At 34.6% G+C, this 15788-nt stretch overlaps 1 protein-coding gene and 1 long non-coding RNA gene across 2 annotated transcripts; both read right to left on the bottom strand.

The window, feature by feature from the left end:
- Nucleotides 1-2151: 2151 nt before the first annotated feature.
- LOC123528510 (39S ribosomal protein L2, mitochondrial-like) lies at nt 2152-15709 on the bottom strand. Its single transcript, XM_045308271.2, has 4 exons — nt 15539-15709; nt 7532-7794; nt 4797-5045; nt 2152-2915 (listed from the first exon to the last, which is right to left on the bottom strand). Exons 1-4 carry the CDS (start codon nt 15622-15624, stop codon nt 2506-2508), a joined length of 1008 nt encoding a protein of 335 aa, XP_045164206.2. The 5' UTR covers nt 15625-15709; the 3' UTR covers nt 2152-2505.
- On the bottom strand, nt 12508-13722 carry LOC123528512 (uncharacterized). Its single transcript, XR_006681989.2, has 3 exons — nt 13484-13722; nt 13116-13307; nt 12508-12853 (listed from the first exon to the last, which is right to left on the bottom strand). It is a non-coding gene; the product is annotated as an uncharacterized LOC123528512 (long non-coding RNA).
- Nucleotides 15710-15788: the final 79 nt, after the last annotated feature.

Here is a 15788-nt window from a genome sequence, read left to right as displayed (position 1 = left end):
GGTAGAGGACCACAAGGCAATGCTACATACACAATATCAAAGACCTAGGTCTCATGGTTTTAGACAAGAAGATTTTAAAGTTTTTTCCTATACAAGTCTATGTAAAACTTGTGACCCCCCGGGGCAGGGCCTCTTTTCACCCCAGGGGCACAATTTGAATTATCTATACAGAGGACAATTAGATGATGTCACAAGTCAAATATCAAGGCTCTAAGCTTTACGGTTTTGAACAAGAATATTTTTTAAATTTTTCCTTTCGGTTGCCACGGCAACCAGAGTTCTGTATGGAATTCAATTCCTTGAAAAATTTTGAAAGGGGGCCACCCAAGGATCATTCCTGTGAAGTTTGGTGTAATTCTACCCAGTTGTTTTCAAGAAGATTTTTTTTTTAGAAAATGTTGACAGATGGACGACACACGACGGACATTGAGCAGTCACAAAAGCTCACCATGAGCCTTTGGCTCAAGTGAGTTAAAAAGCTTTATAGTTCTTGGCTTTCTTACTTAAAGCTATGGTAAGTATTCGAGAAAACTTAATTTTACCAAGAAATACTGATTTTCTAAGTACAAAAGGGCCATAATTCTCACAAAATGCAGGTTAGAGTTATGGTTCTTGGTCTACTTACTCATCTAATGATGATAAACAAGGGTGAAAAGTTTCAATGCTGTTTGAGAAAAAGTGGACCTAAACAAAAATTTTAAAGGGCACGGAATGCCCGACAGTATGAATTTTATATGAAAGCCATCCTGAAGCCATTCATAATGCTGAATAAGATATGGCCATTTGAAATTTAAGAAAACAGCTGATCATATATGGCAGCCATTTTAATGTGTTTATTATTATTATTATTATACCAGATTTATATAATGCCCTTTTCATGATAAACACTTTCAAAGGCCCTTTACAAACGCAGCCACACAGGGCCAAAATTCATCCTCTTTTAGTACAGACACAGAGTGATCTGACCAGAGGGAAGAGTGAGATAAAGCCTCTAGAACAGATAGAGAGAAATCCTTTTTAGATACAGGCCTGTCCGACTGACTTAGTCTAGCTCTTTGCGAATAGACAATCTGTATAGCACTAACACACGCGAAGCTGTCTTTCCCGGGAAGAAACAGTACGGGCTCCCTAGTTAGGTGGGAGACACTCTAGAGCATCTCAGAAATTTCCAGAACCTGGACTGGGACTTCTGGACTGACAGTCAAGCATGTTACCACTAGACCACTGGCCCACCTATGATGTCATTTAGACACTGCTGAATGCTTTATTTAGCAAATAACCTTTTAAATAGATTAATTTTATATGTTTCTTGAGTGTTAGATCTAATTCTGTTCCTTATACCGGTAGCTGGAAAAAGTAGAGAAATTATATTTACAGGTATAAGTAAATACAGTTCAAATATGTATCTAGATATTTGATAAATCTGCCATTTTGTTTTTTCTTGCCATGGAAACAAATTGACTATTATTTTGATCAAATATTTAAATGCTGATAACTTTCTCATTTTTACGACAATTTTTAAACATTCTTGCCTTCTTTAATGATTTCAGAAGTCATAGCAAATGAAATTAACATCTGAACAACACTCAAAATCAAATTTTCTGAGTACAAAATGGGCCATAATTCTATCAAAATGCTTATCAGAGTTATGGTTCTTGGCCTATATAGTCACCTAATGATGATAAACAAGTGTGCAGTTTCAAAGCAGTAGCTCTTATAGCTTTTGAGAAAAGGTGGACCAAAATGAAAATTTTAACCGACGCAGATGATCGAGTGATGACAATACCGCCTAGATTTTTTTTTCAAAAATCAGATGAGCTAATTAAAACACATTATAATATTATTTGTATAAGTACAAAGGGCTATAAATCTTGTATCTGACTCAGGTAATCTGATTGAAACTTGCAGAGTGGCATTTCCAAGCAACAGTTAATATTTGTACTAAGATTTATACAAATGCTCCAAACAATGCCTTACATATGAATTTGGATGGGCAGACTGATGGATGGACAATGTTAACTTTATATCCCTCCGCCTTTGGAGGGGGCTAACAATGGCCAATTTTTCTAACTTCTAACGTAAGTTTGTCTAAGACAGTATATATTATGTGTTATGTATTTATGGAACAGACAATTTGTATAACAAAGAATAGAAAGTTTTACTGGATTTAATGTCAGAACTTAATTAAACAGTTTATCATGTCAGATCTTAATAAAGCAATTTATTTTAATCATATGATAGAAAGCTATTTAAAAATAGTTAACTTAATAAACTTTTTGAACTCTTTCTTCTTCTAAAGCTCTTGTATACCAGATTATTCCTCTCCATGTGACCTTCAGTTTATTACCTCTTTGTTCATATTAGAAACAAAAGTACCTTTACATACACAAAATGGCTTTCTCAGCTAAAATATGATAATTTCTTGATTTTTTCAGTGTTAATTAAGATAAACCCTCTACAAATACATTTTGTAACTTTGACAGTTGTGGAAAATCTTAGAAAATATCATGTGTCAAACATTTCATGTAATGACTTTTGTGTCTTTTTCTCATAAGTTACCAAAGGTTTAGGTGGCCTTATTTTACGGCCATTATAGCCAGTTTTTCTGTGCCATAAACCACATTTTGGACGCACCCCAAACCATCTATTTCTTTGAGCCGATCCTATATGTTCCTTCCCGTGATTTACGTTTGATGCTCGTCCGCATGTAGCTATACAGTTCTTGCTCAAACTTGCCTCGCGTCCAGAAGGTAAACGCACAATCACCCTATCCGCGACCTTTCGGGCAATCGTGCCACTAGTTCCAGCAGCACGTGCAAAATTACCACCCTCATTCTCAAACATTTCAATGTTGTGAACAACAGTGCCTGCAGCATAAGCTCCGAGAGGGTGGGCATCACCTGCTTTAGCAGAAACTGGAAAAAAAATAAAATAAAAGTATCAAGAGCTCTGCAAAGCATTAAAAGGGAATTATATAAGAAACAAGAAACTGAAAGATATTTATTTTGTTGTGGGGTGGGAAGGCAAGCTATCCTTCGTGTGTGTGTTGGGGGTGCGGGTGAGGGTGGGTGGAGGAGGAATGTGAATTGTTGCACTCCTCAAGTTACTTCATCACCACCAACCTCTACTCCAAGTTTAAAGGTAACACCTTGAATAGTTTTAAGTTGTGCTCCAGACACCAAATACAAAGGACAGATATGAAATTGATTGTGACCTCGACCTACCAACCAAGTTCATGTGCTTGAATACTAAGGCAAACAAGAGCTCCGCCAAGCGGGGTAATAAATGCTCGAAGGGTTACATCAGAGGATGGGAGCAAAATTTTTGTCCTACCACCAATAATAAAAAAGTTTCAAAATAAGCTATTTATAGTAACATAAAAGGGAAGTAATTCAATTTCTTTTTTATAAAGTTGTTGTAAGTGAACAAAAAAGGGATCTGCCAAATAAAAACAAGAGCACTGCAATGCAGAGCAATAAACACAAAGCAAAGTCATATATGACATTTGACCCCTAAGAGTGACCTTGACTTTGAAGCCAGTCATCCAAAACATGCGCTCTGCACGTCATCTCGGTGTGGTGAACACTTGTGCCAAGTTTCTTTGAAATCCTTCAAGCAGTTCAAGAGTTACAGAGCGGACACGAAACAAGCTGATATGACCTTTGACCCCTGTGACCTTGACCTTGAAGCAAGACATCCAAAACATTCGCTCTGCATATCGTCTCAGTGTGGTGAACATTTGTGTCAAGTTTCTTTGAAATCCTTCAAGGGGTTCAAGAGTTACAGAGTGGACATGAAATTGCTAACAGAAGGACAGACGGACACCGGCGTCATAACATAATACGTCTCTTCGGGCGTATAAAAAGGCTACAAACAAGTTTAAAGTCAATATCTTGAAAGGGTATTGAGTTACGCCACGGACACGAAACGGGCATATAAAAAAGCTTTCTAAGATGACAAAATGCTCTATATGTATTTATAGACAAAAGGTCTTCTGCATCAATTACACTTTCAACATCAAAATATTGAATATATACTAAATTAATATCCAAGTTATTATGTCCCCCTCCCCCCCACCTATATTTATGCCTCTCTGACCTATTTCATTTTCTCATTAAATATTCTTTGATAAAGAATCTTTCCAAAAGATAATAATTATTTATTTAAATCTCTCGATTCCTATACTTAATGTTTTATTTTATCTAATAATTTACTTAAATCTATTTACATTTTGTATTTATTTTAGCACGTGTTATACATTTTTATACAAGTTACAATCAATTATCATTGATAAAAAATGAAAGCAGCTCTGATATCTGAAGATATATCCGTGATATTTGTGTTATAATCTAATAAACTAGATTTCATTTTGTGCTAAAACATCATGTTTTTTTCTTCATGAACAAAATAGTAAATTATACATGCATCCCAAAAGCATTCTGAAGTGATTGGTAAATTTATAAACATTTTTGATATTATATGACTTCCAATCAAAAATCTTAAGCCATAGTGTGAAAAATTTACAAAATCCGTTGCAGTTTTTAGTTATGCCCTTGGCAAGAAGCTATTGGAACACAGATGTCCTCAGACAGAATAGTAGTTACGTGGCCATGTTTTCTTATTTTCTTTGTTTTATTCTAACCATATAAAAAGTAAGTCACATAAAATGAACTGAATGAATAGAATTTACTGTTACATGTTGTTCTCATTGCCACATAACTACTCTCCTAAGTATGCGGACAGACAGATGGTCAAACAGTAATTATCTGAGGGCTTCTGCCATAGTTAGAATTTACCTGGTAATGTTGGGATGTTTCCATAAGACTTTATCAAATCTCCTTTTTTCATATGTTCTCCTGCTATTATCCAGCGTTTGTGGTTACCACTGGCAACCAAAGCAATGTCAGCAGACCGTAATGGATCATATCTTGTATATATAACTTTTTCCACAAGAGGCTCTTCTTCACTAATGGCGTTACGTGTATAATCTACCATCCTATACTCTTGTTTAGCGCCTCCACCAATTCTCTTGTTCATTACCTTACCTAAAAATATTGAGCACTGTTTATTACTGTATACAGAAATGCAAATATTTTCTCTTAAAACTGCTTACCGTAGACTGAATAACATTCACAATAGTTTAATGTTCCTTAATATCTGCTTACAAATTCAAAATATTCATCAAGTCCTCAAACACAAACATGTTTCGTGAATTCTTAACACTGTGAATATGGCTGCTAACCACAAATCGCTGGATAAAACCGTTGTAAAAATGATCCAATCTACAGTATACAGTACTTTAACCTTTACCCTGCTAAATTTCTATAATGAACTTGTCCATCTCTCAATTTGGACAGTAGCATTAACTGTTAAAAAGGGTGCATAGTATACCAAAAAGATACTGACTGAATGGCAAACAGTGCAGATCATGATCAGACTGCATATTGTTGTAAAGGCAGAATCAACCTCAACAGAATTATCTTAGGCCATTTCCTATGCTTTTGAGCCTTCTGAAGCAATAATATACACTTACTGCAAATGCTTGCCAGTCAACAGTCAGAACTATTGCCCATGGTTCAAAGGAGCCAATTGTTTTGACATCTGACGGGCAAACTATTAAATAAGCATTATATTACATGACATTTAGTTTTACCTTTATATTTTTGACTTGCTAGCCCAGTAAACATGTAATAGTTATAGTATGTGTGAGAGTGTGTTACCAGGATATATCAGAGCTAGGGGTACATCGAGGGTATTTTTCTCTGCACATATCGTCGAGGCCGGTAGGCCGAGACAGATATGTGAAGAGAAAAATAACGAGATGTACCCCTAGCTCTGATATATCCTGGTAACACACGAGCACTACATATTATAACTGTTTTATCGCATAGTTTATCATTAAAATTTATATATCATTTTCATTTAAATTTGTTTATTATTATTTTTACTATTTTGATTCCCTTTCTGCGCCTCGCTGACTGAAACACTAAAACTTCTGTTTTAGAAAATGTGTTCCCCAGATAAAAGTACCCAACAAATTTCTGCATTGGTTTTAAATCTTTGCATTTCATTGGCCAGACATATTGTAAAACTTGTTGTTTTGTTTGTAAAAAAAAAATCAAAGAAAAAGAAACATTTGAGAAATCTCAGAATTTCATATATTTCATGTATTTCTGAATTTGGCAATAACTATCAAGTTTTTGAAATATTCTAGTTTATTTATTCTTTTACTTTATAAATGTAGGTGTTTGTGACAATTCTTTCTCTGTGAACTGTAAATTGGAGCTAAAATCATCTTTTCTTTGAAAGGAAAAAATTATACTCCCTTGATAGGGCCTCAATAGAGAAAAAGTGTTCCGATATATATCGGAACAGTTTTACTGTGCTGATATATATCGGAACACTTTTTTTCTTATGAAACTCCATAGAGATTTCCGTGTTGATATATATCGCAACAGTTTTGTAAGATATCAGCACAGTTTTGTAGTAATAATGTGTGTTACTATGTATAACATGCTGCAAAGATCAAAGGAAAATTGCCGCACTATGCGATAATGCTGAATATAGACCAATGATATAGCACAAACTATGGATTGACGACTTATATAAAGAGTCATGTAAATTAAGAAGTTGTACTTAATATTTGTTGGTGACTAATTTTCGTGGACATCATAAAATATAATCAAAATTTCTTACTGAAGTACTATAAAGAATGTGCTTTTACTTTTAGTCACATGACATCTTATTCCAAATAAAAGATTTGTGAGCTAAAAACTGACTTCTGTGCTAAGAATTGTTAGCACGCCACCAATTAGGCATGACAATATCCTTGCTGCTTTTCCATAATCTTACATGTTTTTGTCTTTTTTAAGCAACATAAAAAGCTAAATAAATATTTTTAAAAATTATTTGGTTACATTCGTTCCTTTTTGCTTCAGATTTATTTAAAGGTAAGAGTTGTCTATAAAAGCAGTTACAAGAATACACAATCCCAGGTTGAGCTGCCCATACAGTATCCACTGGACCTATACTCTCTTCATATATTATTTAGTAACTTACTTTACTGAGATAGTAAGTTACTAAAACAACATTTGTATATTTACATAGTTCAAAGACAGACAAATACCTGAAATTTGTTAGAAACAGGTACTTTTTCATCAGTTTTTTAATGATATTAAATACCAACTTCTGACCACAGTATTTTTGCAGGTGATGGCACAACGTAATGCCGTTGAAATATATGAGACGAAATGTTTATGCCAAAACTGACATACAAGGTTTACAAAGAACAGTAACAATAAATTATCAATAGAAATGGTATTAAACCTGGCATCCACTTTTCGGCCGAAACTTGTAGAAGAGCGAGAGTAGTAGTTTATGCTGGAATATTTATAAAAAAAGAAAGAAACATGTCAGTAAGATTTTAATAAAAGTCACATTCAAGAAAATATAATTTTAAAACATATATTATCAGTTGCTTTAAGGAAGAATTCATGAAGAAACAGATATCATGAAAGTAAAAATGCTTTACCATCCCAGCCTCTCCCTCCTGTTTTGGGATATGGTATTGGAACAGTAGTGTACTTGGTCAAATCTACTCCTTGCAATACAAATTTCATCTTCGGTGAGTTGTACCTCACAGCATGAGGTTGAACTTTGGATGGATCATGTTCTGGTCTCACTCCAGGCTTTCTATTTGTTCCTGTCTTACTATCATCTTGTTTGGAATCTGTACCGGCCGATGACTTGTCAACCTTTGTATGAGAACTACTCATACGTGCTGCCCAAGAAAATCTGAAAAATTTACAATCAATCAAAATTTTTATTAAATTAAGCTATACATGTGTTCTTTACCATATGTGACAGAATTAAAGACAGGGGACTGGGAGGTAACTCTTTTGTGCTGAGTTGCCTTAGATACCTTTTTTTGTGAAACAAGAGGCCCAAATGGGCCTAAGGTGCTCACCTAAAGAGGACCTTGACCATATGACCTTGCTTCTGACCAAGTTTGGTGAACAGTTCATTAAAATAAAAGTTATTTTAAGTTTTTTTTTCTATATTTTGCTATGACAACCCAAAAATGCATAAACAATAGAACAAATTTGAAGATAAAAGTTAGTTGTTAAATAATTTTCTATTTCTGGCTCTGGTGTCCCCTAAAAGGGACCAAATGCCCCCAGTGGAATACATTTGGCATAAGACCTTATAATGATGCTACCGACAAAGTTTGATGATCAGCAGTTCATGTGAAGTCGTATTTCTATTTTTAGCTCTAGAAGTCATTTAAAGGTATTTCTATTTTAAGCTCTAGTGGCCCCTACAAGGGACCAAGTGCCTCCATTTGGAAAAACTTTGGAAAGAACCATATAATGATGCTACAGACCAAGTTTAATCAACATGCATTAAGCACTTCATGAGAAGAAGTTGTTTAAAGGTATTTCTGTTATTGGCTTTAGTGGTTCTATTAAAGGTGTCAAGTGCCTCCATTTGAACAAAGTTGGGAGAGAACTTTATAATGATGCTACAGACCAAGTCTGATCCATCCAGCAGTTCATGAGAAGAAGTTGTTTAAAGGTATATCATGTTAAGCCCTTTTCACCCCTTAAAGGTGTCATGTGCCCCCAATTTAGCAAAAAAAAAATAATCTGCATGACTTTCAAGGCATGATTGCCATGCAAATCATGAAAATAATCAGCATCACCATGAATAACGATATAATCATGTGAATAGCCTCATCCTAAATAGTTATCCCATATAGCTGTGTACAATGTTTTAATCAAATCAAGCGAATACTTTCCTAGAGCAAGATAGTTACTGAAGATGAATAGGATGATGAAAGCATGTGTTATAAGACAAAACTGAAGGCATATTTACAAACATGGCAAACTTTGTAGAAAGAATTTCATTTTTCAGAATATATAAATTATATAATGAAAAGTAATGGTCTAAGAGGTATAAATTTCCAAAATTCAAATTCACCAGACAGGATGTTTTCATTTAAAACACTTCATATGAATCTAATAAGTCAATGATACAGGGAATTGGGGGAGAGATGACTTCAAAAATTAAGAAGCAAAGATTTACAGTCAACTAAATGTCCCCATTTTGGTCATTTCGTCCCCCTTGATGATTTCAATTAGTCATTTCGTTCCCCTTTTGTCTGCCCCTCGTTTTTATACTTATTTTTGTCAAACTTTGCTGGAAAAGAATTTATTATATACAATAATAATTATTATATGTAAAATATGTATTCTGTAAAATACGTTCTGCATAACAATAAGAAAATTTTACATTAAAAACTTCATTTTTTGTTTCTTATAAAAACTACATTTTTTGTTGTATGAATAGTATATAGAAGTGCTGATTGCATGCCTGTTTCGTAGCTTAAAGTGTAAAGCTTGATAAATTGTTATTATTCTGATCGTGATTGTTTTGAAATACAAATATTTAACGCAAGTTTTATATATATATACTAAAAAAAACCGATTGCTTTTTTTTAATTAGAAAATGTCCGATTTTATGTGAAATTACAGAATGTGTACCTTTATTGTTTTTACAAGCCGATTCTCACACATTTTAACAAATATACTACTTGTGATAAATAAGTTCTTTCTAGCAATCGTCCATTATGTATTTTAATTTTCATAAACATTTGGAAAGAAAATTTTATTAGGCCAGTCAACTTTTAATTGATAAATCACTATTAACCCCATCGACTGATAAACAGTAATATTCTGTTTTGTAACACTTCTTTCATTCTTATTATAAATCTGTAAATCGGTGACACTGCATTTACCGCATATATATTAATAAGCTATTTTCTAAAGTTTTAATTTACAAACTTGCTAATTTATCTTTATTCTTAAACATTATCCCACCTTCGTAGCCTCCCCACCTCACCCCACGCTGTATAATACTCAAATTGTTTTAAAGATTTAAATATATGAAGTTAATAGAAGCAATTCCAATATCACTTTTTCTAAAATAACGTCCCGAATGTAAGAACCACTACCTAAGGCAAGAGATCCATTCAGTTTGAGGCGACACAGGTCTGGAACAGCCTACCAAACAATATACGCCAAGTAGACAACTACAAGGAGTTTATTAGGTTAATCCAGACATGGGTGAGCCCAAGCTGTAAATGTTCAATGTGCCACTAGCTCTGATCCCATTATCCACCCTTAGTTACAGTATGTTAAGTGCATGGCATGATGCTCCCTTTTTACTTGCTCTTTAGTCTTTTATTTTAATTTTTATTTTCAGTTCAGCTTTGTCTTTCAGTTACAGCTAGTCAGCATGATAAATGTGTTAACATATATTATTATTATCCTACTTATTGCCAGTCATGTTGTTTTAACCATGTTTTAAAAGTATGTATTCTTGTTTAAAATCTTAACTTAATATCTTTTAGTTACAGGTTGTTTGTTTTTTAAATGCTTTATTGTCTTTCGTTTTATAAAATGCTAATTATAATGTTATATGTTTAAATAGCAAAATGCTAATTTTATATGTTTGAACAACCAACTCAAAATAAAGCTTCTTGTATAGTCTTGTATTCTAATGTGAAAATATAAAGGATGGAAGTGTCTATTGGCACGACAGTCATGTCGATTATTTTTCTTATTCGCACGACGGTCGTGCCGATTAGTATCCTTATCTGCACAACGGGTGTTTTGATAGCGTTTCTATTTTTGGCGTGAAGTATTATCCTAATTAACATCATGTTCATTGTTTAAGATATTAAATTATTATACTTTAATTAGATATTAAAACAAGAGGGCCATGATGGCCCTATATCGCTCACCTGTTATCAAGAAGGTCCTCAGAAAAAATATCTAAGTCCAAAGGACAGGAACAACAAAGGGAAGAAATTTAACCAAAAAGAAAAAAAAAAATTCTTACAAGGTACAGATATGTCAAAATACACCTAAAAATTGGAGGTACCATCCATGTTGTACCACAGAAAAGTGGTCTCGGTTTTTCCCTACGGCCAATAATAAAAAAGTTACTAAAAATAAGCTATTTATAGTAACGTAAAAGGGAAGTAATTAAAAAAAAAATAATTTGTAAGTGAACAAAAGAAGGATCTGCCAAATAAATCTGTTGACATAAATGAAATTTCAGATCAGTACCTTCATTAGTTACGGAGATATACCCATTTTAATTTGAAATAAAGGGAGGTAATTTGACATAAAATCAGTCCATAGTTATCTACCCTGATTGGCTCAATCCAACTAATGACAATAATGAAATTTCAAATAAGTCCTATAAGTACTTACTGATATAAATTCATTTTGATTACAATCAGGGGAGGTAATCAGATATAAAATAACTCTGGAACCTACGATTGGATCTGATTGTCATGGAATCCAAGATTTATTGTTGTTGAAGATATTTTGGAAGTTTGTATCAAATAAAACCATAAATGAAGTATCTATATGGCTGCAAAAGCCAAAATAGCCAATTTTGGACCTTTAAGAGGCCATAACTCTGGAACCCATGATGGAATCTGACCAGTTCAAGAAAGGAACCAAGATCTTGTGGTAATATAAGTTGTGTGCAAGTTTGGTTAAAATCAAATCATAAATGAAGCTGCTATTGTGCAGATAGCTAATTTTGGCCCTTTCAGGGGCCATAACTCTGGAACCCATTAAGGGATCTGGCCGGTTTAAAAAAGGAACCGAGATCTTATGGTGATACAAGTTTTGTGCAAGTTTGATTAAATTCAAATCATAAATGAAGCTGCTATTGTGCAGACAAGGTCAAAATAGCTAATTCTGACCCTTTCAGGGGCCATAACTCTGGAACACATAATGGAATTTCGCCAGTTGAACAAAGGAACCAAGATCTTATGGTGATACAAGTTTGGTTAAAATAAAATCATAAATGAAGCTGCTATTGTGCAGACAAGGTCAAAATAGCTAATTCTGGCCCTTTCAGGGGCCATAACTCTGGAACCCATATCGGAGTCTGGCCAGTTCAAGAAAGGAACCAAGATCTTATGGTGATACAAGTTGTGTGCCAGTTTGGTAAAAATCAAGTTATAAATAAAGCTGCTATTGTGCAGACAAGGTCAAAATAGCTAATTTTGGCCCTTTCAGGGGCCATAACTCTGGAACCCATAATGGGATCTGGCTAGTTTAAGAAAGGAACCGAGATCTTATGGTGATACAAGTTGTGTGCAAGTTTGGTTAAAATAAAATCATAAATGAACCACTATCGTGCGGACAAGAAATTGTTGACGCACGGACGGACGGACGAAGGGTGATCACAAAAGCTCACCTTGTCACTATGTGACAGGTGAGCTAACAACACCATAAAAATGATAATATAACATACAGGCCCTTCCCCAGAAATTTTTTAAGGCGCTGGGGTAAAGTTTGTGTGGCGGGATAAGGGGTGGGTGCGGGAGGGGTTTTCCCTCCGGTGATCATTTTTTTTTTAAAAATTGAACCCAAATGGTGCTTTTTTAAGTATACCATATGCAAAAAAACACAACAACATGTATTTCATTACTTCTACATTTTTACATAATCATATAACCATCAATATATCATATACACTACACAGACATGACAGATGTCCACTTCTTTTATATGTATTTTCGAACAACACATATGTCCTTCCACTTCTTTTGTACTAACACTAACAACACATAGGCATTTTTGTTTTCATATACCGGTAAGTGTCTGTCTTTGGCTCTGTGCCATTCCTTTACTGCACCACTGAAATTCAAGTCATTCAGTTTTTGTCCCTGCATGGACACCATGAGTAAGGCATTAAGCAGTTTCATGCTCACCGGTGAATGGTGGGTGGTCTTTACACATTCAACTGCTGAAACCTCTCTCACAATCTGAAAGTACAAAAAAAAGTATTTGTTATTTTCCCAGAGCAAGGATAACCAAGGATGGATTTATATTGTAGAAGTTCCTAAGATTTGACATTTATCTTGTGTTCTTCTGCACAATGAATTGCAACAGTATTTCTGTTAAATATTTGTGGGTGTTAACAACACCATTGCAGCTTTTTTACACACAGAAGCAGGTTCTGTATTTCAAGTTTAACTAAGTATTTTACTGCAAGCAGCAAGTTTCAGAAAGAACATGTATACACACCAGCTGTGGAGGTTGGTAGAAGCAGTCCCACTGTAGCGACTTTGTTCAGGTTTGGGTGAGACTCGGACAGATTACCAACAATCCACTCCATGGTGCTCAAAGTGTTCATCTGTGGTAAGGGTGGGTAAGATCCGCCTGTGCCCATTCAATAACCGCCCGGTCTTCTTCAAGGGAGAAGAGTGATGAAAGAGCCTGAAATGAAACAGAAGTTACAATGACATGTTTCAAACATCTTAAACAATGGTAATTAAACATCCTCGAAAAAGTTTGCTTCAGTTCATCCGGAACAACTTCAGTCAAAGAATCACTGGTCATTTTAATACAGTTGCCTTTCTCTGCTAATTATTACTCGATAACAATTAACTTACCCATGCATGCCGTCACCAGCTGTTATCCCATTTCATTGCATACTACCAGTAGACTAATTATAATCTTTAACTAATTATAATCCAATCACTCCTGCTCCAGTTAACGCAAACTTGTGAAAACACAGACTTTCATCAACACGTGTCGTCTTTAAACCCTTATCAGTACACGGTAAACAGCTAGCTACAGTGTGTATTCATAAACTTCCCCGATCGATATTTACCTGAGGTGTCTCACAGGGATGAAATCGCTTACTGATTTAAGACGCTGCGCTAATAATTGAGGCACCGCGCGGGATAATTAAGCGCTGCGGGAAGCTGTATTTCGTGTTTTAAGCGCCTCGGTAGCGCGGCACCTTATGCGGCTGGGGAAGGGCCTGACATACTGTTACTGCTTTTATTAGTTAAACTGATTATTATAAATTCATCAACTGCAGAAGAAATAAATCAAATGAATGCACAGAAAACTAATATCTGCATACCTTAATTAGTTCATTTTCATACCTTCTTTTTGTGTTTCTAACTTTTAACATTATGTTTTAATTCAATAAATCAAATATAAGTTATTCAACATAATAATTGTACGCATCGTAATCGTGTGTTGACTTGTTAACTTACCAAAAGGTGCATGCTAGAAATTGTCAAAAAAATCAATACTATGGGGATCTGTTAAGCAGGGAAAAACTTCAGAAAAGCTTAACTAAATTTTACATATGTATGTTTAGTCGTATGGATAACAAAAATAATTGGTATGACTTTCCAGGCATGATTGTCGTGCGAATAAGGAATAATATGAATTAAGGCACCGCCTAGCATTGGGGATTTATCTTTTATATATCCGCTTAGAAAGAAATATTCAACGCTCAAGAAAGTGAAACTTTGCTCTAAAATGTAGTTTACATTTAGTGTCATCATACCTCTTACAGCGAATATCATACTTTGCAAAATTTACGGAAGCCATGCCGGTGACGTCATTCAGCGTTCTCACACTAGCTTTTAGAATTTTGTTTTGTTTGTTTGCACTCCACGCAGAAACTTGACAGTCTTTACACTTCCTTACTGTTTTAAAAGTGTTTTTCAGTTGCATGTACGGTTTTCATTACGAAAAAGCAGTAAAATAATCATGTTAGCGCGGTTTACGAGTTTCTATGACTGATTCGGGGTGCTCGGATGTTCATAAAGACAACCAGTCAGCGGATTTTACATAAACCGGAACCGGAAAACATCGAAAAAATTGCCCCAGTATATGCAAACAGTTAAGACGAATATCTATATACGGACGTTACCGTCTTGGGGATTTTCATCCCCTATAATCGGCGAATAATGAATCTAATCAGCACGATGGTCATGCGGATAAAGAAAATTATCAGCACGGCAATCGTGCGGATAGTCTCGGCCATAAACAGGTCTAGGAAAGTGGAGTATTTACAGATTATCTCTAAATTTACAGATAATCTATAAATTTACAGATTTTTCAATCTGTAAATTTACGGATTGTGAGTATGAAAACTGATGAAATTACATTTATCCTCAAAACCGCAGCTTGGAATTAATTGGTTTATTTACAGCATGCATAAATTAAGGTCATTTGTAGGTTTCAGCCATTTTTGTTGACTTTCAGTTTTTGGCATTTTAAGAAAAATCAAAGTCAATAGAAATGACTGAAACCCACAAATGACCTTTATTTATACATACCATAAGTAAATCAATTAATTTCAAGCTGCGATTTTGTGTCTAAATATAATTTTAGCAGTTTTCAAACACTTGATCTGTAAATTTACAGATTGAAAAATCTGTAAATTTATAGATTATCTGTAAATTTACAGATAATCTGTAAATACTCCACTTTCATAGACCTGATAAAGGATTTCAAAATCAAAGTGAACCGAGTGTGGAGGAAATGAAATAATATATGCAGGGTGGGCAAAAATTATGACCAAAACTGTGACAAGTTGACAGGATATTTCAAGAGGTGGAACGAAATGACCAAAATGAGGACGAGTTGTCTGGGGGACGAGTTGACTGGGGCCGAGTTGACTTGATACCGAGGCATATTACCTTTGGATTGAACCTTTAAACACAGAAGGTTGAGGAAAATTTCCAGCTGGCTTCCAAAGCCACAGTTTTAAGCAGTTTAACGCCATTTGCGTGTTATTTTCTATCCGGTTCTTTATTCAAGGAAAAATGTGCCCATGGGCGCAGCCATCTTGGTGTCCTTGAGGGACCATACATAACTACTTATAATTTCTTCTTTTCTCCAAAGGTCACATGATCTATAAAAAACCCAGCAATTTTGCCATATTTTAAA

This window comes from Mercenaria mercenaria, chromosome 13 (genome assembly GCF_021730395.1).
Source record: "Mercenaria mercenaria strain notata chromosome 13, MADL_Memer_1, whole genome shotgun sequence".
NCBI classification, from domain to species: domain Eukaryota; kingdom Metazoa; phylum Mollusca; class Bivalvia; order Venerida; family Veneridae; genus Mercenaria; species Mercenaria mercenaria.
The sequence above is the reverse complement of the archived record's forward strand: the minus strand, read 5'-3'. Positions and strand labels throughout refer to the sequence as shown.

Bases quoted from the DNA above. Each gene is read 5' to 3' on its own strand.
- LOC123528510 (XM_045308271.2), bottom strand. From the start codon at position 15,624: ATGGCGTTAAACTGCTTAAAACTGTGGCTTTGGAAGCCAGCTGGAAAT. The intron at 7,795-15,538 runs GTAATATGCCTC...TAAATTTTTCAG, and splicing joins TTTAAAGGTTCAATCCAAAG to ATTTTCTTGGGCAGCACGTA. The intron at 2,916-4,796 runs GTAAATTCTAAC...TTTTTTTTCCAG, and splicing joins AAACATCCCAACATTACCAG to TTTCTGCTAAAGCAGGTGAT.